The 23,965-nt window shown below is 33.5% G+C and overlaps 3 protein-coding genes and 3 long non-coding RNA genes across 7 annotated transcripts; 2 read left to right on the forward strand and 4 right to left on the reverse strand.

Moving 5' to 3' along the window:
• Positions 1 to 3,138: 3,138 nt before the first annotated feature.
• On the reverse strand, positions 3,139 to 3,934 carry LOC9328897. Its single transcript, XR_002329616.1, has 2 exons — positions 3,535 to 3,934; positions 3,139 to 3,418 (listed from the first exon to the last, which is right to left on the reverse strand). It is a non-coding gene; the product is annotated as an uncharacterized LOC9328897 (long non-coding RNA).
• A 4,952-nt stretch (positions 3,935 to 8,886) lies between these two features.
• Positions 8,887 to 9,919, reverse strand: LOC110225049. The gene is made up of 3 exons (XR_002329463.1): positions 9,788 to 9,919; positions 9,191 to 9,576; positions 8,887 to 9,073 (listed from the first exon to the last, which is right to left on the reverse strand). It is a non-coding gene; the product is annotated as an uncharacterized LOC110225049 (long non-coding RNA).
• A 2,126-nt stretch (positions 9,920 to 12,045) lies between these two features.
• On the forward strand, positions 12,046 to 12,977 carry LOC9328898 (21 kDa protein). Its single transcript, XM_021013681.1, has one exon. The coding sequence runs from the start codon at positions 12,146 to 12,148 to the stop codon at positions 12,749 to 12,751; it is 606 nt and encodes a 201-aa protein (XP_020869340.1). The 5' UTR covers positions 12,046 to 12,145; the 3' UTR covers positions 12,752 to 12,977.
• A 552-nt stretch (positions 12,978 to 13,529) lies between these two features.
• Positions 13,530 to 14,558, reverse strand: LOC9326142 (HMG-Y-related protein A). The gene is made up of 2 exons (XM_002892790.2): positions 14,393 to 14,558; positions 13,530 to 14,311 (listed from the first exon to the last, which is right to left on the reverse strand). The coding sequence occupies exons 1-2, from the start codon at positions 14,477 to 14,479 to the stop codon at positions 13,790 to 13,792; spliced, it is 609 nt and encodes a 202-aa protein (XP_002892836.1). The 5' UTR covers positions 14,480 to 14,558; the 3' UTR covers positions 13,530 to 13,789.
• A 557-nt stretch (positions 14,559 to 15,115) lies between these two features.
• Positions 15,116 to 16,377, forward strand: LOC9328899. 2 transcript variants are annotated; one of them, XR_002329464.1, is made up of 4 exons: positions 15,116 to 15,303; positions 15,807 to 15,811; positions 15,908 to 16,011; positions 16,097 to 16,377. It is a non-coding gene; the product is annotated as an uncharacterized LOC9328899 (long non-coding RNA). The 2 variants fall into 2 exon arrangements; XR_002329465.1 differs by lacking the exon at positions 15,807 to 15,811 and having other exon boundaries at positions 15,117 to 15,303.
• Positions 16,378 to 19,074: 2,697 nt separating this feature from the next.
• On the reverse strand, positions 19,075 to 22,973 carry LOC110225050 (putative clathrin assembly protein At1g14910). The gene is made up of 15 exons (XM_021013682.1): positions 22,715 to 22,973; positions 22,548 to 22,617; positions 22,348 to 22,445; positions 21,997 to 22,135; positions 21,752 to 21,879; positions 21,569 to 21,661; positions 21,394 to 21,444; positions 21,191 to 21,256; positions 21,040 to 21,105; positions 20,885 to 20,965; positions 20,715 to 20,795; positions 20,441 to 20,623; positions 20,276 to 20,354; positions 20,043 to 20,158; positions 19,075 to 19,902 (listed from the first exon to the last, which is right to left on the reverse strand). The coding sequence occupies exons 1-15, from the start codon at positions 22,802 to 22,804 to the stop codon at positions 19,216 to 19,218; spliced, it is 2,028 nt and encodes a 675-aa protein (XP_020869341.1). The 5' UTR covers positions 22,805 to 22,973; the 3' UTR covers positions 19,075 to 19,215.
• Positions 22,974 to 23,965: the final 992 nt, after the last annotated feature.

Here is a 23,965-nt window from a genome sequence, read left to right on the forward strand (position 1 = left end):
GCTTGTAAAATCTTATAATATCTTATAAATACCTTGTAAATACGTTGTAAAACCCTTTTAAAATACATTGTAAAACCTTATAAATACCTTGTAAAAAACCTTTAAAACACCTTGTAAATTTTTGGCGGGAAAAATTTTCCCGCCAAAACTTTAACGCCAAAAAAATTGCGGAATTACTTTTCCCGCAAAAAAAATTTTTTGGCGGGAAAATTTTTTGGCGGGAAAAAATTTTACGGGAAAATTTTACAAGGTATTTTAAAGGTTTTACAAATTTTTACAAGTGTTTTGGCGGGAAAAATTGGGGGATCACTTTTCCCGCCAAAAAAATATTTTGTATTTTGTGGACCTAATTTTGTTATATTTCCTTATATATTTATAATATCTTTTATTAAAAGAAGGGTAATTTAGTCATTTTGTACATAAAAGGGGTATTTTTAAAAATGGACATCCAAAAGGGGCATTTTTGAAAAGGGGTATTGAAAAAGGGGCATTTTTGTGAGTCTCCCTTATATCATCTATATAATAAAAAAAAAGTAAATTTTTTTCCGCATATACCAAGATTTGAATTTTTAAAAACGAATATAAATTATTCAATGTATGAAAAAACAAATTTAACGGGTCAAAAATTCATAATTGAGTAATATATTCCTTTTTTTTAATATCATAAATACTTAATAGATCAAAAATTTATGAAGTATAAATACTCTAATTTGATTTTTTGAAACAAATATTTATAATAGGCGGTAAGTTGAATATAATATATTATATGATGAAATGAGTTATGATCCTTATAACTATTTGAATATTTATATTTAATTTCATATCATTTTTTTTAAATTCATAATTTTACATACTACAAAAAAATTTTTAAAGAGTTTAATTTGAAACATTTTTAAAAAGTTTAATTTAATATATTAAAAAAATATCATAAATATTTAATAGATCAAACAGATAAAAAAAATTATAAATACATTAATTTGATTTTCTAAAATCATATGTTTAAAATATTTATATTAGGCGGCAGGTTAAATGTAATGTATTATATGGTAGAAAGTTATGATCCTTATAACAGACTGCATTTTAAGATTTTATGATGAGATGGGTTAAATAAGGTTTGACACTTCTAAATATTTGAAAATTTGATTCTTCAAGCAATTTTGAAAATAATAAATAATAGATTGTGCCGCAATATTTTCATAGGGATTGTAAAATGAAAATATAGACTCCACACACGGATTGAATTTGGTATTATTATATACCAAATATATGTTCATAACATATTTGATTATGTGAATAATTGGTAAATTCCGTAATTAGCTCAAACAAATCTCTATTTCAACAACCAATGAATCAGAATTTGAAAAAATAATTTCCTAAATTAATTCAAAATAATAGCTAATTTTCTTAAGTAATTCAAAATAATCTACGTTTTAGATGCGATTCATTTATGATATTTTGATTTTTGATCTAACTAAATTATATGCACTCTCATATAAATATATATATATATATATATAGCAAAAGAGAAGAAAAAAAAGACATAAAAGTTATTAATTTATCAAATACTAATTTATAGAGGTTCTACAGTACAAAACTTGCACTATGCCCAAATCCTTTCTATGGGGATACGCAGATCTTTGTTGACATGCCATTCAACATGTGTCCATGTCACATCTGTGATGGACTGCGTCCTTGTTCAGAAACTAGCCACCTTGAAGATCACTTTTTCCAAAACATCTACATCCGAGCCAACCACCCTTACTGGTTTTCGAGTTTTCCGATAATATGCGCCTTTTACAATAAAAAAATGTTGGGTATTTCTTTCTTCTCTCTATCTCTCTCTCTCTTCTCTCCCTCTATCTTGACACGTTCTTTGAAACACAGAGACATAAAAGTGCATGGCATAAGAGAAGTTTGTAGCAACTTCAATACGGGTGGAGGTCGTGGCTAGCATAAAAGCAGATCATACTTTTCAGTTTTCACCTCTGTATTGTCATGGTGGAAGCGAACAAGAAACAAGCAGCTACATCTCCCGTGATATGAATCCCTCTTTTGATATTCACAAGATTGAGCATCACAGTGTGCAGTGCTTGATCCTTCAGTTTCATGTTTCAGATAATACACACTCTTGTTAAAAAAGTGAAAAAATGTAGGAAAGAAATACCAAAAATATATAAACTCGCTTGTAGCTTAATTGTTTGGTACTTAGTAGTAGTAGGTATATATGTTGTTGACTATCATAAAGATACGTTTGGTTTCTTTTCTTCATCCTCCAATTATTTGTAGGCAAATGGCTCGATCAAACAAAATCCAAAGTCCTAAAAGAGATGAAAGAATATGATTGCACTCTCTCGGGTAGCCCTGATGTGGAAGAAGAGTATCAGATAGCCCTGATGTAGTGGTTGATCTAGCAAGAGAAAGATGGAGACTCTTTCAAGCTCACAACAGATCATCTTGAAAAAATCATCTCGGTAAATCTTCCTCTAGAGCGCAATTAAAAGCTAAGTAACTCACCGAAATTTGTAGTTCATAGTCTTCATGAATAGACTCGTCCTTCTTAGATTTCTTATTCATAATCACTTCCTCTAAAAAGCGATTAAAGCTTTAATCGAGGGTCAACCACGAATTCGGATTCACGCCTCCGATACACTTTAGATTTCTTATCCATCTTCGCTTTCTCAAGCAAGCGCTCCAATGGAGGGTTAACCACGCATTTGACATTACGCCTCAAGCAAGCGCTCCAATGGAGGGTTAACCACGCATTTGGCATTACGCCTCCGTTCCTCGCGGATTCTCGCTAACCTTTTCTCCACGATGCTCAACTCTCCTCCTTCCTCTGCAGCTACAGCTTTTAAGGGTTTTAAGGCTGTGTTTGCCGACGATCTCTTACAAATATCGGAAAATTAGTGTTGACTGGGCTCTATATATATATATGCAAAATATAAATAATTTAATATATAAAAAATTTTGTATTAATCATTTCTTTGTTATATTTGTATTTCCAGCAACCTCAAGATATTATTTTCTTGTTTTAGGTTTAGAGTTTAGACTAATCTTCCGATTAATTAATGTTCGTTGAAAGACGAATAGAAAGACAAAATAGCGCAACATCCATAAAAAAAGGACCTAAATATTGTTTTGGTGTAACTTCAACGACGTTGTAATTTAGCACTTGTAACTTGTGATACATTGGGATATACATTAAAGAAATACTCATGTTCAAACTTTCCCAACAAACATATTACACAGCACAAACGACGACAGAGGATTAAACCTCGTTTTTTATTTCACATATGACAAATTATGATTTACATAAAGAAAATAAATCTTATCGGGTCATGCCACCTTGGACGGCTGGAGCATGCACCCATCGCCACACCTCCTTGAGTTTGTTGCCTCTCCGCATTCCCCGCCCATCCTAAATAAAATACCACATTAATATTTAAACGAGTGTTAATAGTTTTGAGATTACACTAAACAAATCAATCAGAAACAAGAGAAAAAAAAAAGACGTATAAAGAAGAAAAAAAGTACCAACACTCATATCGAAACCGCGGTGCTTGAGTTCACGGTATTGTTGGGTCAAAGCACAAAGCTAACAGCAGCAATGTTTAAGGCAATCAGTACAAGCATCACCTCTAATATTGTATTGAGCTCTTATCTTTCCGCGATAGAAACACGAGAACATCCATGCAGAATATGTGAGTACGTTTATCAACGTGTATAATGCTCCAGCCGCACAACACTCCGAAAATTTTCGAACCATCAATTATTTAGCATTAGCTTTTGCTGCAGCCAAATTTGACAAGAGCTTTTTTATGATACCGTGTATTGTATAAGTTAACTTACCGATGGATCCTCGATCTACAATCTCAGCGACTTGGCCGAATGTGATACATGGACACAAACATGTGATCAACCTGTCCGTTCATTTTTCCAAGATAATTAATAAGTACTTTGCAATTAATTTTATAAATTAAATAATTGATGAAGAAATCTAGATCAAAATTAAGTATAAACAGTAAATCTATTACAAGCATGAAATTACTTGTTTTCAGTTTTTTTACACATACGCATACACTATATATATATATATAATATATCTATATATACATTTTTGGAACACTTTTAGCAAATAAATCCTGAGGTTGGGCAGTATTTACAAAGAATGTCATTGGAATTAATTATTTAATTTCGAAAATTTAAATCAAAGATATTAATTGCCAAAAAAATCTTAACATAATATCTTAGCTATAACTAATCATTTCCATAATATCTTAAAGATATTAATTAATTTTGACAAAATCAATTTTTTTAAGTAATTCATTTTTTAAATATATTTATTTTAATGTACATTAATTAAATTATGGTTACTATTCGTTATTTTACAAACTCATTTTGCTATATCTACTATACATTTTTGCAGCAGTTTTTTGGGTATCCAAATCAGGTCAAATTTGTTTAATTTTGACCCGGAAATCTTCAATCGGATCTTTCTTTAAATTTTGGCAAAATTAAAAAACGAAAATAATTAATAAAATCTAAAATATATATACTTTCTCAACTAATTACTATATTTAAACGCTTTATTTATGGTATATTTTCCACGATTTTTATAGATAAAGAAATCAAATATTATGATTTAATGCTAATATAACAAATTTGCACTAATTTCCTAAAACCTCTCTACCTAATTTAAACATAAATATATGATTCTTATTTCACTTTTATTTGATCTTATATTTATATTATTTTAAATTATTATAAAATATATAAATAGTTAGTAAATTTTAGTTTTTTTTTTTCTGCATATGTTACAATTCAAATTTTTTAAAACGGACATATATTACTCAATCGATGAATAAAAATATGTGTGTAATCTATATTAATATTTTTAAGAACAAATTAAGCATTTAATCATGTCGTTATTTTATTCAGACCCGAAATTGAGTCATTCAGATCTTTCTTTAATTTTTACAATTATCTAAAAAGGGACAGTATATCACGGGTGAAATCCTAATTAGTATTTTAAGATACAATTATAAATTGTTTTTACAGGTTGGTCCAAAAACACACACTAATTTAAAAATATACATGGAAACTATTTGAAAGCAACTTTCAAATTAACTCGAATTATATGATATTTAAATAAAAGTGTTATTAAAAAAATAACAAAATGATGTTTAATTTCATTTTAGATTATATGGTTGGACGGGTTTGGGTCAATATTAATACGAGACAATATACCACAGGTGAAATCCTATAAATAACAAATCAAAATACAATTATACAATCTTAAACACTAAACAAAACAAATACAACTTAAAATTTTTTATTTTAGATACAACGCATGTGACCCGCGGTATACAACAAAAAATATTATACACAATAAATTCATCAATTTATAAAAATAAAAAAATCAAATAATTAACCCGCAGTGTACCGCGGGTCATATCCTAGTTACTTATTATAAACCAAACTCATTTTGGCTATAAATAATTTATTTAGTTATAAATTAGATTAACTCCAAAAAAACATTATTACCAAATATATAAATATTATTTATGTCTACGGAAAAATATGTTATTTTAGATTATTATTATTATTTCATAAGGTTTCAAATATTATGAATATTTTAACTTTATTACAATTTTATATATTATTAATTTTAAACTTATAAGGAATTTAAATATTATAAATATTTAAATTTTAGAAAACTTTTAAAGTATCTATAATATTTCAATTCTATAAAAAAGTTTATATATTAATAACATTTGAACTCTATAAAAATTATAAATATATATACTATAGAGACAATTTAAAAGCAAACTTTTAAATTTACTCGAATTATATGTCTTCTAAATAAAATTATTATTAAAAAGAAAAATAACATGATGTTTAATTTCACGGGACGGGATTATATGGTGTGACGGGTTTGTGTCGATATTAATACGGAACGATATACTACGAGTGAAATCTTAGAATTAACAACCAAAATACAATTATGAAGTTTGGGTCGATATTAAAACTTTTATGAAGTTTCAAATATTATAAATTTTTAAACTTTATAAGAATTTATAAGAAGTTTAAACATTGTAAATATTTTAAGATAATAAAACGTTTAAAGTATTTATAATATTAAAATTTTATAAAAAGTTTATAATATTAATGATATTTGAACTCTATAACAATTAAATATATATATATATATATATTATGGGAGCCGTTTAAAGCAAACTTTTAAATTGACTCAAATTATATATGTCTTTTAAATTAAAATATTATAAAAAACAATAACAAAATAATGTTTAATTTCACGGGACAGGGTTATATGGTATGACGGGTTTGAATCAATATTAATACGAGGCGGTACTACGAGTGAAATCGTATAATTAACTATCAAAATACAATAAATGCTAAACAAAATAAACAATATTAACAAAATAAATTCAACTTAAAATTTCAATTTTTAGTTATCAAAAATCGACCCGTGGGTTTAATGCGGAGTAATATATATATAATAAGTACATTTAAATCAAAAAAACAATAGATAATTTTCAAAAAATTTATAGCCCCGCGGTGTACCGCGGGTTAAAATCTAGTTTTTATAAGTAATTGTGAAAAGGGCGATTACAGTTTTTGCAGTCACAGAAGCCTGTGGACCATTCTCCTTCTGCCAGAGGCTTAGCATGAAATTGAGCTTCCATAGGGTGAGAAATACAGAGAGATTTAAATAGAAAGCAATGTCTTTACGGTTTTGTGACCTAAACGAAGTATGATGCTTGTATTTATAAGGACATTAATTCCATTATTTTTGAACTCGTCGGAACCTCGACTTTTTAAAATCATAAAATAAGTCATATGTTTTTGTTTTATCTTGAAAGTAGGGAATATTGCAAAATCTACCACATTTTAACAACTGGTATTCAAAATCTACCACAATCTCAAAAAACTTTCAAAATCTACCATATTTCAATAGCACATGTGGAATGCTGGACCAAAATACCCCTGATTGGGACAGAGTCTGTGTCAAGGACATAGTCTGTGTCAGAGACAGAGACAGTTTTGTCTGGCGCTTCCAAAGAAGGAGCAGGTCTACAATAAATGCTGCACGGTTATTTAAATAATATGTTATATCAGGGACAAATTCAGATCTAATGAGTAATATAATTAGATCATGGACAAATTCAGATCGAATGAGTGATATAATTAGATCGAAGACAAGTTCAGATCGAATGGGTAATAGAATTAGATCGGGGACAAGTTCATATCGAATGAGTAATAGAATTAGATCGGGGACAAGTTCATATCGAATTCAGATGGAATGGGTAATAGAATTAGATCGGAGACAAGTTCAGATCGAATGAGTAAGAGAATCAGATCGAATATGTTATATCGGGGACAAGTTCAGATCGAATGAGTAAGAGAATTAGATCGCAGACAAATTCAGATCGAATGGGTAATAGATATCGATCGAGGACAAGTTCAGACCGAATGGGTAATAGAATTAGATCGGGAACAAGTTCAGATCGAATGAGTAATAGAATTAGATCGGGGACAAGTTCAGATCAAATGAGTAATAGAATTAGATCGGGGACAAGTTCATATCGAATGAGTAATAGAATGAGTAATAGTACTCGGGGACAACTGGATCTTTTTGTTATTTTGCAATTGAAGGAAAAAAAATTCAATAATTAGGGTAGGTGAAGACAATAATGCTCAACTAATCTGTGGACCAAAATAGATGGTGAAAAATCTAAATAAAATTCGAAACCCTTAAATGAGAACAATTGGTGGACAAGATGTGGAATTCATGATAATAGAGCAAGATGATGAAATCGGGGACAAGATCTAGACGCAACAGAGAATTTCCAATCGGGGACAAGATCTGGAGACAAAAACGAAAGTTAATTGTTTAGTCTCAGAAGATATAATGTTTATTGGTTAAAGTGCACATGTTTCGAGGGAGAGAGAGATAAATAGAGAAGCTAATGTTATAGGGAAGATAAATAGGGAGGAAAAATAATTAGGGAGGAAAGATAAAAAGGAAGATAAAAAGGGAGGGCAAAATGGTAACTCTACATCAAAATGTGGTATGAGTTGAAAGAAAGGAAGGAATGTGGTAGATTTTGAAAGAAATTGGGAATAAGTGGTAGATTTTGTAGTTTTTCCTTGAAAGTAGCCATCACCATTTATCTTGAAATCATAAACCAAGTCTTTCTAGTTTTTTTTTTTTTCAGGAATCTATTTTTATTTGTAATAGATAATGTTTGATATATCAAAATAAATTTTATTCAACAAAGATTACCATGTAGATTTTTCATGGAGAGATTTTTAAACATTTTTCTAAAAAAAATTATTAGTTTTATCACATGCATACACACACACACACATCTTCGAAGAGTATCAATTGGATGTACCTACCCAATTCCTAGAAAATAAAGAAGAAACTTAAAATTTTTCGTGTCATTTGAACATAGCTAAAATTGGGATTGAGCTGAGCTGCAACTTTTAAGGGTTTTAAGGCTGTGTTTGCCGACGGTCTCTTACAAATATCGGGAAATTAGTGTTGACTGGACTCTATATATATGCAGAATATAGATAATTTAATATATAAATATTTTTGTATTAATATTATAAAATCATTTCTTTGTTATATTTGTATTTCCAGCAACCTCAAGATATTATTTTCTTGTTTTAGGTTTAGACTAATCTTCCGATTAATGTTCGTTGAAAGACGAATAGAAAGACAAAATACCGCAACATCCATAAAAAAAGGACCAAAATATTGTTTTGGTGTAACTTCAACGACGTTGTAATTTAACACTTGTAACTTGTGATACATTGGGATATACATTAAAGAAATACTCATGTTCAAACTTTCCCAACAAACATATTACACAGCACAAACGACGACAGAGGATTATACCTCGTTTTTTATTACACATATGACAACTTATGATTTACATAAAGAAAATAAATCTTAGCGGGTCATGCCACCTTGGACGGCTGGAGCATGCACCCATCGCCACACCTCCTTGAGTTTGTTGCCTCTCCGCATTCCCCGCCCATCCTAAATAAAATACCACATTAATATTTAAACGAGTGTTAACAGTTTTGAGATTACACTAAACAAATCAATCAGAAACAAGAGAAAAAAAAAAAGACGTATAAAGAAGAAAAAAAGTACCAACACTCTTATCGAAACCGCGGTGCTTGAGTTCACGGTATTGTTGGGTCAAAGCACAAAGCTAACAGCAGCAATGTTTAAGGCAATCAGTACAAGCATCACCTCTAATATTGTATTGAGCTCTTATCTTTCCGCGATAGAAACACGAGAACATCCATGCAGAATATGTGAGTACGTTTATCAACGTGTATAATGCTCCAGCCGCACAACACTCCGAAAATTTTCGAACCATCAATTATTTAGCATTAGCTTTTGCTGCAGCCAAATTTGACAAGAGCTTTTTTATGATACCGTGTATTGTATAAGTTAACTTACCGATGGATCCTCGATCTACAATCTCAGCGACTTGGCCGAATGTGATACATGGACACAAACATGTGATCAACCTGTCCGTTCATTTTTCCAAGATAATTAATAAATACTTTGCAATTAATTTTCATAAATTAAATAATTGATGAAGAAATCTAGATCAAAATTAAGTATAAACAGTAAATCTATTACAAGCATGAAATTACTTGTTTTCAGTTTTTTTACACATACGCATACACTATATATATATAATATATTTTTATAAGTAATTGTGAAAAGGGCGATTACAGTTTTTGCAGTCACAGAAGCCTGTTGACCATTCTCCTTCTGCCAGAGGCTTAGCATGAAATTGAGCTTCCATAGGGTGAGAAATACAGAGAGTTTTAAATAGAAAGCAATGTCTTTACGGTTTTGTGACCTAAACGAAGTATGATGCTTGTATTTATAAGGACATTAATTCCATTATTTTTGAACTCGTCGGAACCTCGACTTTTTAAAATCATAAAATAAGTCATATGTTTTTGTTTTATCTTGAAAGTAGCCATCACCATTTATCTTGAAATCATAAACCAAGTCTTTCTAGTTTTTTTTTTTTTTCAGGAATCTATTTTTATTTGTAATAGATAATGTTTGATATATCAAAATAAATTTTATTCAACAAAGATTACCATGTAGATTTTTCATGGAGAGATTTTTAAACATTTTTCTAAAAAAAATTATTAGTTTTATCACATGCATACACACACACACACACATCTTCGAAGAGTATCAATTGGATGTATCATCTATTATAATTTCTTAAAAAGTACCTACCCAATTCCTAGAAAATAAAGAAGAAACTTAAAAATTTTCGTGTCATTTGAACATAGCTAAAATTGGGATTGAGCTGAGAAAGAAAGCCTTTGCTCCAAACCAAGTGTTGATGCTGATGGGCCTTCGAGTAATAGGCCTACTATAAGTCTTACGGGCTTCATTGTAGTTATGATTCGAGGAATTTAACTAAACCCAAAGAGAAGTAAACAACCAAATATTTCGTTGAAAAAAATACAACCACCAAATATTTCTTTTATACTTTTCTTTTTATTGTTTTTTTCGTAACCAATCAAATAAGTTTTGGAATTTACAGAAATTTCTAGTATTGATATGATTAATATTAATGTTTACAGTGAAAACTTCTAATTCTAATATGATGTTAATGCATAATACAGATTTTTTTTACTAATATATGAAGGCTTCAAATTCAATCATATATTAAATAATCATATCTGAATATCTCTAACATTGATTTTTTATTACTAACCAAGCATATAATATGTGTTAAAACTTAATATGAATGAGAATGATTTAAACGAAAAAAAATAAAGAATGATTTAAACGTTACTAATTAAAATCCTATGTATATAATAAATAATATATTTAGTCGCCTACCTCCCCACTATAGTCGATAGGTATACACACTCATTTTTCCAAAAGCATTTTAAGTGGACTTTTCTTCTTAAGAAGCATGATATCGTTTACTAAAACGATCATGACATCATTTTATTTTCTTCATATACTCCATCTGTTCTTAATTATTTCATGTTTTGAGGTTTTTACACATATTAAGAATATTCAATCATTTTTTAATTATTTGAACATTAATTTTGATATTACATATTTTAAAATAATTATCAACCATAATCTAAGAAAGTTAATTATTTTCAATCATTACGTCTTGAAGTTTACGATTTATTAATATAAATCAATAAAAATAAAGAAAAAATTAGAAAATCAATCTTTGTGGGACAAATAACAAAAACTAAAATATCAATTTTTTAAAAACAGATGGAGTATAGTATCACTAGGTAGTCTCTTGGGTTATAACAAAAATTCAAAAAATTCGAGTCATAGATTTTTCTCCTAAATCTTGATCAAACAGATCCAACACTAAAATAAGTAAAATCTAAGAAGGTGTCTATTTAAAAAAAAAAAAAGGCATTATTATTCAATGAGTTGGAGCATTTTGAGAAAACTAGTAATGGAATGTTAATAATTACGCGTGCAGATATTTTCTTCTCGGATAATTTACTTTTATTTGGCAAAATCAATGAGAGTAGGCGAATCTCCACATACTCCATCCTTAACTTGGTGAGTGAGTGAGTCCCATCATAATATTCACCGTACGATTTTTCCGTGGTCGAGATTGCAACTGGTTATCTCCACCCAAAATCTTACTTGCGAGTTGCCACCCATGCCTAGTTTAACATTTGTGTCCATACTCACATTTATAAACAAAAAATGCATACAAAATCTAGTTATTAATAGTTTAAAAACTGAAATGTTATGATTATTTTTTGGCCGTTGATATGTTATGATTTTATTTGAAAATTATAAAAATATAATATGGAGTAGATAACCATAAAGAATGTAGTTCCTTTTAAGGTACGGCTAAGAGTGAATCTACCAAGCCTTCCTTTTCACACCAACCATAGATATAAAAAAATAAATACACCCGACAAAATGATTAGTGGCCATAATGTGATATAATGAGCATGAATGGGTAAACATGTCAAATTTCTCCATTGCTCAATGCCTACATAAACCTTCCAATCTCACATGTAAACTCGTAACAAGAAATAAACAGAGTTAAAAACTTTATACTTTAAAATGGGAAGTAAGCTTTATACGACGACGTTTCTCAACTTAGTCACCTTACTCTTCATTTTCCGGACAATCTCAGCCGTCCGTTTCCCTCCGGCACAACCAACAACCGACGACCTAGATTTCATCCGTACTAGCTGCAACGCAACGCTTTATCCAGACGTATGTTTCACGTCTCTAGCTGGATACGCCTCCGCCGTCCAAGATAATCCGGCGAGACTAGCTAAACTCGCAATCGGCGTTTCTCTCTCCCGCGCAAAATACACGGCGGCTTACCTCTCCAAACTCTCACGTCGCACTGCCTCAGCCGCCGTCCACGACTGCGTTTCGAACGTTGGAGACGCCGTAGATCAGATGCGTGGCTCCCTAAGGCAGCTTCGAGAGATGAACCACCGTCGTCCCGGAGCTCCGGCGTTTAGGTTTCAGATGAGTAACGTGCAGACGTGGATGAGCGCGGCGTTGACGGACGAGGAGACGTGTACGGATGGGATCACGGAGGAGATGGAAGACGGAGAGACGAAGACGGCGATTTGCGATAGAGTCGCCGATGTCAAGATGTTCACGAGTAATGCGCTTGCTCTCGTTAACACTTACGCCAATAATGGAGCCTAAGCAAAGCTAAGCTAGGTCTTGAAACCCTAAAGTTATAAAAATACTTGTATATATAAAAATGTGTCAAGTGTGCTTAGTTTTTTATGTGTATTCGAGGCTTTGAAACCGAGTTAGAACTCTGAGTTTTGTGTATTCAAATTATACATAAATCTATGTTTGATTGTATTAGTATATGTCGCATGTGTTTTATATCGTGTGTGCTATATGAGTGATGGAGATAATTATAGATGGTTTTGATGAACAAATTGGATACATGAACCGATTAATTTGGATTTGAATATGATATGCCATCATGTCTAATTGTCTATTGTCTAATGGGAACTGAAACCCGTGAGATGATTAGAACATCTGACTATGACCTCAAAGTTTGTCTATTTGTGGCCCACTTTAAAATCTTTACGAAAACAAGGTTTTGTCATTTTTGTTCACGGAGATGCCAATGTACAAATTTGTTATAATACTGTACCAATTAAATTATAATAATAAGTTTGGTGCAAAATAATAAGCTTTTTGATCAACAAATGGACCAAAAAGCTTCGACATTCTGTTCTCAGTTTCTATTTTAATCCCGACTGATAATGATTACACACATTTCACTTCATAGACTTTTCTAATTGAAAACCCCTTTGAAAATTTCAACTCCCGCGCTGATTTCCACAGTGGTTTACTTCTTCTGCTAACTGTAGCATAAAATTAGTGTAATAGAAAATAGATGACAATAATGAATGAACCAATTTCATAGTTTTCCCTAAGTGTGAAAATGAAATTAAAGAAGCAATTGTTCAACAAAAGAAGCAACATTTAACATAACACAATGCAAAATCATAATAATAATACACAGTCTAAGTAACAACTCTAATGTTATATCTTATCTCCTTAAAAGGACTAAGCAACAACACACACAATTTCTAAAGTTTACAATCCAAATACTGAAAGAAATTCAAATAAATCTAATTAAGCTAAAGCACTCTCTTTCTCTCTAAGAGATCCCATTTTGCAGTAACTAAAGCTTCCGAAATTGCATAAGTACCGAATAATTCAACACCCAACCGGCGCAACCACCGTCGTCTTCACCTTCGGTGGTCTCCCACGTCCTCTACGCTCACCGGTTGCCTGAGCTGCCGGCTCCGGCGCAGCAACCGTCTCCGCATCTGTTCTCGATCTCTTCGGTGGTCGTCCTCGTGGTCTTCCAGATCCGGTTGTGACCTTCTCCTTAGGCGGCTCCGATGGATCTTTCGGCTTCGGTGGACGACCGCGAGATCTAGGCGGATCTGCGGAAACAGCGGCAGCAGCAGCAGCGGCGGCGTCAGATTCCGCCTGAGTTTTCTGCTTCGGAGGACGGCCACGACCACGCTTAGGCGGAGCATCTGGATCTGGCTTCATATAATTGTTCTTCACCATGATAAGCTGACCATTCTTCTTCATCTGGTTGAGATGGTAGCTGAGCAGCGTCGTGTGTGACGGCGGTAGAGTTTGTTGAGTTGACTCGATGTGCTTAGCAATCGTCGTTTTGTTGCAGCCATTCTTATCGTTCAAGGACTCAATCGCTTCCATTATCATCTAAACGCAAAAATTGTTCAACCAAAAATTCAGAAACGAATTTGAAACAAATCTGAGAGAGATTTGAAGGATTTACTTTACCTCAGGATAAGGTGGGAGAGAAATCGACGGAGATTCTGATGAATGCGGCGTATCTGAAGCTGAGCCATGGTGGAGATCGAAGGCCATGTCAAGCGTAGAGAGAGTGTGAGAGAGGAGGTGGTGAAGGAAGGAATCTGTGTTGGAGGGATTTAAAAAAGCAATTGGGAAAGTGGTTTTCTCACTATTCTCAATTAACTTGTAGTGTTGATCGGACGGTTGGGGTTTTCAAACTTACGGATTCATCCAACGGCTCTTAGTTTATAGCAGCTTTCTCCTGCAGGATTAATGACGTGGACAAGCGAGAATGACTTCTGACTTTTAGACTTAAAATGACTTAATTCTCCTCCAATTTCAAAATTTGGCCATTGTTTACAGTCTCGCTCGATAGTAGAACAGAAAACGACATAATACGTGGCGTTTTTGCTAATCATATTTCAAATTATTTTGTTATATTGTAGTATAACCCAAAGAAAAAAAATGAATTTTACATTTATATATTCAACCCCAAGTCTTTCCCTATAAGCAGACAAAGATTTGACAGACTCGAAGAAAGAAGGAGTCCGAAGTTAGAGTGTCACCGAACCGGAAATGTTAATCACGCCTGCTATTTTGGAGTCTCAATGCCATTCTAATATGTGTTATTTTCATTTTATCCTTAATGAATATTTTTTATTTAATTAATTATTAAAAATTAAAACCAAAAAAAATTTGCTCGCATCCTCACCTCCGATTCTCTCCTCCCAAACCAGAGCTCACCTTGCCGATCTCGCCGCCCGCCGTCTCTCTCAGTCTCTCCTCACCGACAAAGATCACGGCTTTTTTCTCTGTTTAATCGACGGAATCTCTCGTCTTAATTTTTTTTTCTTCTGGTAGATCGATCCAGCTACGAGATCAATCATTAATCCTGAATAGTAAGAACCTTCTTCTTCTTCTCTGATTGTTCAGATCGATTATAGCTTCTTTGAAATTTGTAACTTGTTATGTAATTTAGTTTCTCTTTAGATTTTCTTCGGATCATTTTTTTACAAGGAGATTCGTGAAATTAACTTTATGTTGATACCGGCTTTTGTTAATCTGTCTTATCAATTTCTTGATTTGGAGTCTCGTTTTCGTTGATTGGAATTTTGATTAGATCTATAATAAATATTGGTTGAGATCTGTTGTTTCTCTTGAATACAAAGATGATTCTCCTAGTTTGAAATTTCTAGGTGTTTGTGTGAATCCATAGTCGATTTGGATTATGGTGTTTTGAGATTGCGTTTTGAATTTCGTGATTGTGAAAATGGCGTTTAGAAATCTATGAGCTTCTTCACTATGTGTAGCACCTTTGAAATATGTCTTAAACTTCCTAATATAGCTGGAGAAATATCAATATGCTTTATCTCTTACATGTGTCTTATGCTTCTTTTGACAGCCAAGGTAATATGCTTCAGAAGTTCGTCACAGTTAAAGGTTCTTTGAAACTTTTCTGTTTTGTCTTAAGGATTTACTGTAATAGTTGTTCTGTCTACACAGGCTTTCGCAGATGAACTTGGAATCCCATTCTTGGAAACAAGTGCTAAGAATGCTACCAATGTCGAAGAAGCTTTCATGGCCATGACTGCTGCAATCAAGACAAGGTAGCGCGCTAATCATTATTGTATTGAGCTCATATATTTATTACACATTACAGACCAGGAGCCTTAACCGGATTTTGTCTTGCAGAATGGCGAGCCAACCTGCAGGAGGATCTAAGCCACCAACGGTCCAGATCCGAGGACAATCTGTTAACCAGCAATCAGGTTGCTGCTCCTCTTGATTCGCTTTGGTAACACTTAACCATATTATCATTCGTTTGCATGTAAGAAATCTAAACAACGTTGCTTCTTATATCTTATACTTTTGTATTTGGTTTTTTAATTTTTCACTTATGTCCAAAAGCTTTTAAATTCTTTGTAATGGTACTTGGATTAATAAACTCCTTTAGTAAAAGTTCCTTCTTCTTAGGAAATGTACACACGTAAATAAAACTGAAACCTATATAACACACGAAAAATGGAGAATGGTTGATTTTTTTGCCTCATTGACTTTTAAAACTCCCAAAATTGGGTTTGTAAAACAAAAGCCATCCAGATACTTACCAGTTTGATGAAGACTTCATATGATCAACTAGTTCAACTACGTTTATTGTATTATGATTTTTATTAAATTATAATAAATTGTAAATTAAGATTTATATGAAAAATTCTCCAAAAAAATCTTCAAATATAAAAATAGACTATTTGAAATCAACACAACCAGAATTTATCAATTTCGTAACTATTTTTTTCATTTTCACATAACACAGTTCTTCTAATATAATGAAGATTTAGTAAGTGATCATCTCATATGAAGTAAAAGAGGTGAAATCCAAGTTTTTCTGAACATTGTATTCTGAAAACCTCTTAAACGATAATTAATAGTGTAACATCATTTGTCCAACTAGAAATTACTAATTTTCATTTAAGTCCAACCGGAAATACACAAAAATCGCAAAAGTCCAACTATGAATATGACAGCACAACTGGACAACTAGGTACAACTATGTTTAAAACAAAACAATTTTTTATTAATATCATGATGTCTTTGACCCACCTTACCACACGTGTGATGATTTAAAATTAATATTCCGCCGCCTAAAATCATGCTTACGTCATCTTTAATTATTTTTTTAAAAAAAATTTATTTAATACCAATTTTAATTAACTTTTTATTTTTTAAAAGGTTATTTTTAATTGTCTCAGTTGTACCTAAATGATCTAGTTGTACTTTTTTATAAGTAACTCATACACGTAGTTGTACCTAAATAGACCAGTTGTACCTACAAAACCAATTGAACATAAATATAATCTAAATATTTTTTTGGTTTACAATAACACGAAGTCATATGTTCTTAATCCACAACACAACAAAATACAGATAATTTTTTACAACTGTACAACTACGTTTATAACAAACAATATTTTATGAATATCCCGCTGTCTTTGGCCCAAATTACAGCACGTGCGATGATTTTAAATTAATATCCCGCCGCCATAGGTCTATTTTTATTTTATTTTTCACGTCAGTCATATTTAAATCTATTTTAATATCAATTTTAATTATTTTTTTTTTTTAAAGCTCAAAAGGACCTTGTAGTTGTACCTAAATATACCAGTTGTACATTTACGTAGTTGTACTTAAATATATCAGTTGTACCTAAATAAACGATTGCATACAATATGTTTAGCGATCTTGTCCTTATGCGGCACCAAAATTATCGTTATGTAATATGTCAATGCCAAAAATCATGTGTCTAACTACTAATAAATAATTTGTATCATAGTCCAACTACAAATACGAAAATATTGTCAAAGTGCAACTATGAATATGAGAGTACAACTGTACATATATGAGTATATCGAGCCGCCAAATCCAAAAATACACTTTAGTCGGATCCACAACTGTGCACTTTACCACACACGGGATGATTTTAAAACATTTCAAATTGTAAACATTTAATAACTTTTTTTCTTCTTTTTCAGTTTAACCGAATAATTAGATTTTAATTGTACCTAATAAATACAGTTGTACCAAATAATTAGATCTTAGTTGTACCTTAAAAATACAGTTGTACCAAAATACATAAACAAAAAAATCCATTTTTTACAGTACATATACATGATAATATTTGAATTGTATTTCTTTTTAAGATTAAAACACACAAAAATGTATTTCTTTTTTGACGAAAATATATTAAATTGAAACTGATGTTTTAGTAGCATATGTCGGAGAAAACAAGATCGAATCAATGATGATGAAGATGAAGCGGACGACATGTCATCGAACTCAGAAGCATAAAATTACAACGAATCGCCACACTGAGCTCTCTTTTAGAGATTCATAGGTTTCTGCCGAGAACTTGACGGTTAGGTTCGTTGATTTGATCTTCATTGCTGAAGAATTGATCCTTAAGGATACTGATTATTGAATTGCTTTTAAAGGACTGCTTTGATCTATCTAACAATTATGATCAAGCAATTGAAGAAGCATAAGTAATAACAATAACAAAACACCTAAATTTGTGAGAGATATTTGGTTAGAGAAATGGAAAGATCATCATCAGATCCAAGATAGCAAAGCATGAATTTACACTAAGGATCGTACTACATTTGAGAAGTAATCGGTCGGCGAGTCTTGGTGTTGCCGCCGACGTGGTTAACTTGAAACCCCATGAGAGCACTCTTACCATTGGTCTGCTGTCCCACCACGCTTTGGACGACGTCTCGAATTCCTGCGCCAAAGGGACTCATTATAAGCCTCGTAAAGACTCCACCGCTCCTCAATCGCCGTCTCTGCCGCAGCGCCGTCTTCCTCAACCGTCTTTGACTTGGTGGCCACTGACAGGTCCGACATCGTCTCTTATGAGGATGAGCAGAGGATGAGTGTGAGTCTTTCTACTCTTCTGTCATGAAATTTGCAGATCCAGCAAATATAATTTCCTTCTACAATTAGGAATTTAGTATTATTCATCCTTGGATCGAGTCAGATAACCCGTTTGATTTGATTTGGGTCGGATTGCTTTGGTTGGATCTGTAGTTTCTAATTTTCTTAAAAGTTTTTTTGGACATTTCCATCATTTTTGATTTTAAAAAAAATGGTAAATAAAATTACAAACAAGAGGATGACATTCTAGCTTTTTTTTTTCTGAGAAAGTAGCTTTCTAGCCATTGATTCAGAAAGAAGATGTGATTTTATTGTTTACTCACAAACAGTAGAATCATATGAGACAAATGAAGCATTTTGAGAAATATACGAATATGGGATCACAAGAAGCCACTGCTGCCGAAGGGGTTGTTGCTGTTATGTAGCTCATGGGCACCTGCATTAACCGGGAATTCCCCAAAACCCGTGGTGTTTGGCGGTTCTGAAATGGGGATTACTGGTAATGCCCCAGACCCGGAGGTGTTTGGCGATTCTGAAACCGACACTACTGGAAATTCCCCAAAACCGGTGGTGTTTGACGGTTCTGAAACTGGGATTACTGGTAATGCCCCAAACCCGGTGGTGTTTTGTGGTTCTGAAACCGGGACTACTGGAAATTCCCCAAAACCGGTGGTGTTTGGCGGCTCTGAAACAGGGATCTCGGGAAATGCCCCAAAGCCGGTGGTGTTCTGTGGTTCTGAAAACGGTACTGGAAATGCCCCAAAACTGGTGGTGCTTTGTGGTTCTGAAACCGGAACTATTGGAAACTCCCCAAAATCACCAAAAGGATTTGCAGTGCTGGGTGCAACCTGAACTTGTGGTTGCTGCTCTTGCTGATGATAGGTTGGCTGGTAGGGACCGAATGGGTTGTTTACGGCTGAAGGTGGTGAAACACTGTTTGAAAATGCAAACAGGTCTTGGACCTCAAACGGATTGGAAGCCGGGACGCCATAGGCAGGCTGTTGGGCAGCTCTGAAGGCTCCATCGTCATATAGACTGTTCAGGGTGAGCGTGTCTAATCCACCCGCCTTGCATTTGTTGCAGAAAAAAATGGTAATTATTAAGAAGCCACAAAATCAATTAACCAGCCCCAAAGTGACATATGTTAACAGGTCAATGGCACGTAATTGATGCATGCCATTATCACTAACGCAAGAATACATCTTACCAGTTGCCTCTCTGTGGCTGCAGATAGATCATTGCTAGGTGTTGTGACCAACGCAAGCTCCCATCCTGACGGATCCAAATCTCTTGCTTGACCAAAATCAAACGGCAAAGATTCAACTGGAAACAGAAACACAATGCGATCAAAGACAAGCAAGAAAGGCAAACGACTTATACCAAAAAAAAAAAGAAAGAAAAGCAAACTTAGCACTCCAGTATATAGTCCAAGAAGCTCACCATCAGTGGAAACTAAGGCCAAAGCTAATGCATTTTGGTCCAGAATTGCTAACGGATCAGGTGTATCATCATGCAGACCCTGAGTGTAACACGGAGAGAATCAGAGACAGAAGGATAATAGATAGAATAAAAAAATCAAGACCATATGTAATAAGCATATTTCACCAAAAGATCATCTGTATCAATAAAGTTCTGTGGAGTTTCTGCTGAAGGAAGCGGCTGGGGAGAAGGTAGTGTCTCTTCAGAGGTAACAATGGTACTATCTGAAGGCAATGATGTTTCATGTTCTTCATGTGAAGGTTCAACATCTTCAGAACTAAGCCCCTCATCCGGCGTATAGGTCAGAAGCTGTATGTTGACAAAGTTTTTAGAAATAAGTTAATACAAAAAAAATCATGGTTTCTGTAGGAGTAGGACCATAATGAGAGTATATATGTACCAGTGGCCCAGATGTGACGTCGACCATCTGAGGTGCGTCTCTCATATATTCCTCCATTGTTGTAAGAAAAGATTGTGGAGGCTTGAAAATACAAAAATAGAGTTACATCGTCATAATAACGTACATGCCATAACAAATTTAAATGTAACAAGCAAGTTATTATCTGATACCTCTCTTAAAACAGGAAACTGGAAATTCCTTGCAAGTTCTAATCCTTTGCATACTTCATAGAAAGCAGAAAGGTTGCCAGCCTGCATCGATAAACTAACCCTTGTTAAGTGAAATCTAATTTTATCTAACACCGAAAATAACCCAACAACATTACCTGCAAACCCGCACGCTTGTATATTTCAAGGGCCTTGATGGCCTCATGTCTAGGCATTTCAAAGAACTGCAATATATGCATGTACGAACAGTAAGAAATCTTAGAACACGTGAAGGAAGAGAGTTGGGGGGAAAGAAAAAACTGGGCCTACCTTTTCTACTAGATTGATGATTCCTTCATTGATGGCACAATACACTTTAAAACTCTCCTTCAATACCTGAATATACAATTTACAAACAGACCTCAGAACTTAATTCAAGCTGTTATTTCCAGATAGAACATATTTGACACAGCTAAGAACTAGCGGATATATGTAAAAATGTAGATTATGTGTCCGAGCTTAGTTTAATGTACCAGAGCGAGTGCATATTGAATGATATGATTGTGCTTAGCAGCACCTTCTGGCTGAAAAAGTCGAAAGAACAAAGTCAGTTCATTCGTCAGAGAAGGCTGCTCCAACACAATAGAAAATAATATGGGCTTTACAGAAACATAGTGCATGGCTCGGGAAATGACATCAAAGAAGCACCTTACAACCAATGAGACGATGCAGAAGCTGCTGTAAAGCTGGTAACTGTTCCAGGAGTTTTTCACCATCTAAATCCCTTGTTTTACTATACCCCTGATCATCAATTTCCAAAACCGAATACCATCAGGAAGGAAAGGAGGTAATATGAGGCCACAAAACCATCTAAAACGCAAAATTTGATACCTTCTCCTGCCCTGGGGAAACTTTTGGAAGACGTTCAGCCTCGATGTCATATTTCAGAACCCTGAAGCATTCAAGACGTTCCTCAAGAAATAATGCATAAGTGCGTACCCACCCTGAACAATCCCAGGCTGCAAGAAGCATAAAGCAAATACCCTATCAACAATAAATCTATGCAGAAACCTTGATAGAACCTCATTTGCTTCTTAAAAAAACATAGGCCCGTGAATGTAGCAGCAAGGACTCACCGACTGGGCTCGAGTCATCCTTGAAATTAGAAATTTGCATAATGCGTCCTTTCCGAGAAAAATTCAACAGCTCCTCTCTAAACGTCGGATCACCATCCCTCAGAAGCCGGTGTAAGACAAGTAGTGCTTTTAGTGCAACCTGTTGAAGCAAAATACACAATAAAACGATAAATCTAAAAGCCAAAAGAAAAGAATGAAAAACCTAACCAAAGCTATCATCAATACACAATCATCCAGATTCCAGAATGAAAGAGAACACATCTAATCATACTAAACGCTGCAAATTCCTATAATCACTTTGTTCCCCTAAAAAATTCAGATCATCATCCTCGAAAGGATAAATCAGATTACCGTCCAGTTTCTGGTTTTGTGCAATCGTCGGGATAGAGCATGAATGCAGTAAGCAACATCTGCTCGAGGCCGAATTGCTGATGTTGCAAGGAAAATTTCTGTAACCATTTTCCCAGAAAAGATATTTAGAAGAAAAAAAAAGCAATAAACAAATCTAAGAATTATGCAAAAAGAAAAAAAAGAAAAAACAAGTGACATACTCTTGAGATGACGATCTTTGGGAGGACACTCGACATGGTTAGTAGCTTTAACAATGGCAACATCTAATTCCTGAAATTTACAAGACCAAAAACTCTAAACTCTTCCAGTGATTGAAGAAGATGTATAAAAACAAATTCGATCAAAATTGAAATCGAAAGGCGCGTACGGCGTAATCGCTATTGACTCGGACAAGGCCGACTTTAGTGGTGTCTTTTAGGGCTCCATAAGCTCTTCGCCATGACTGAAGCGTTCCCATTGGAGACTAGGCCAATAACCGTTCAGATCTCTCGAATATGATGATTTGTCCCGAGAAAACCTCCGAGAAGAAATCTTAAGGCAAAGGCACGCCGCAGAGAGTGAGAAGAAAGAGGAAGAAAACTAAAGAAACGCAGATTTGGATTCGTCTCATCTTAATATTTGTTTCCTTAATTCGCGACTAATTGCTTTCTGATTTGTGTGTATTATTTATTAACTCTTTTTATTTTTTACTCTCTTTTGATCCTTTTTTTTTTTTAGTTGTTATTTTACTTCTTTCATTCTTTTTTGTCGGTTTTTTTCGGAAAAACGGTCTATTTCCCCACGAGAAGTATGACATCATAACAGATAGAGCCCAAACTTTAACCCCGATCTATATGTCTCTAAAATGATACTTCTCGATCTATATATTCCCGAATCGATAGTTTAAATCTTATATCTCCCTAAAATAATAGTTCTCATCTAATTATCCATAGCTATTGGTTTTGTTCGGTTTAATGTCTACTAAACCAATTTACAAAAATAATAAACCGGATTAAACCTAATCCAAACCCGATTACAATTGATTCTCTAATAACCCGACTATAAACCGATTCTCTAATAAACCCGATTTCAAACCCTTTTCGGTGAATGATCATCATCTTCGTCATCCTACATCAGAGATGAAACAGATCATCTCGTTTTACCAATCTTCCTCCAATGATTAAAATCTCTTTCTGATTTTAGACCCATCATTTTCTACTCTCTCCATTATGAAACAAAATCAATTGTTGGTGTTCTTCAACCTCACAGGTTCACAGTACCCAAAATCGAGACCAATGACTATCCAATTCCACAGCGGAGCAATTCCACGGCGGAGCCACCACCACCGACGTTCGTCGTCGTCATCCCAACACATGACTTGATGAAACAAAATAATCGGAGCTGAAGCAGATCCCTAATCTGAGACGAACTTCTTCGTCTTCCTCTTCGCTTCAACAACAGTGTCTAATTTTACTTATACTTGTGCTTTAAACTTTTCTGAGTCCTCTTTTAATTTTGTCATTGATTCTTCATCTTCTTCCTCTGAGTTTGTTTTTTTTCTCCGATCCCTTTGAGTGAAATTAAGGATAATTAGATTGAGATTTTTGCCATTGATTAATATGAGATCGTTTGTTATTAC

Source organism: Arabidopsis lyrata, assembly GCF_000004255.2.
Source record: "Arabidopsis lyrata subsp. lyrata unplaced genomic scaffold ARALYscaffold_1, whole genome shotgun sequence".
In the NCBI taxonomy this organism is placed as follows: Eukaryota; Viridiplantae; Streptophyta; class Magnoliopsida; order Brassicales; family Brassicaceae; genus Arabidopsis; species Arabidopsis lyrata.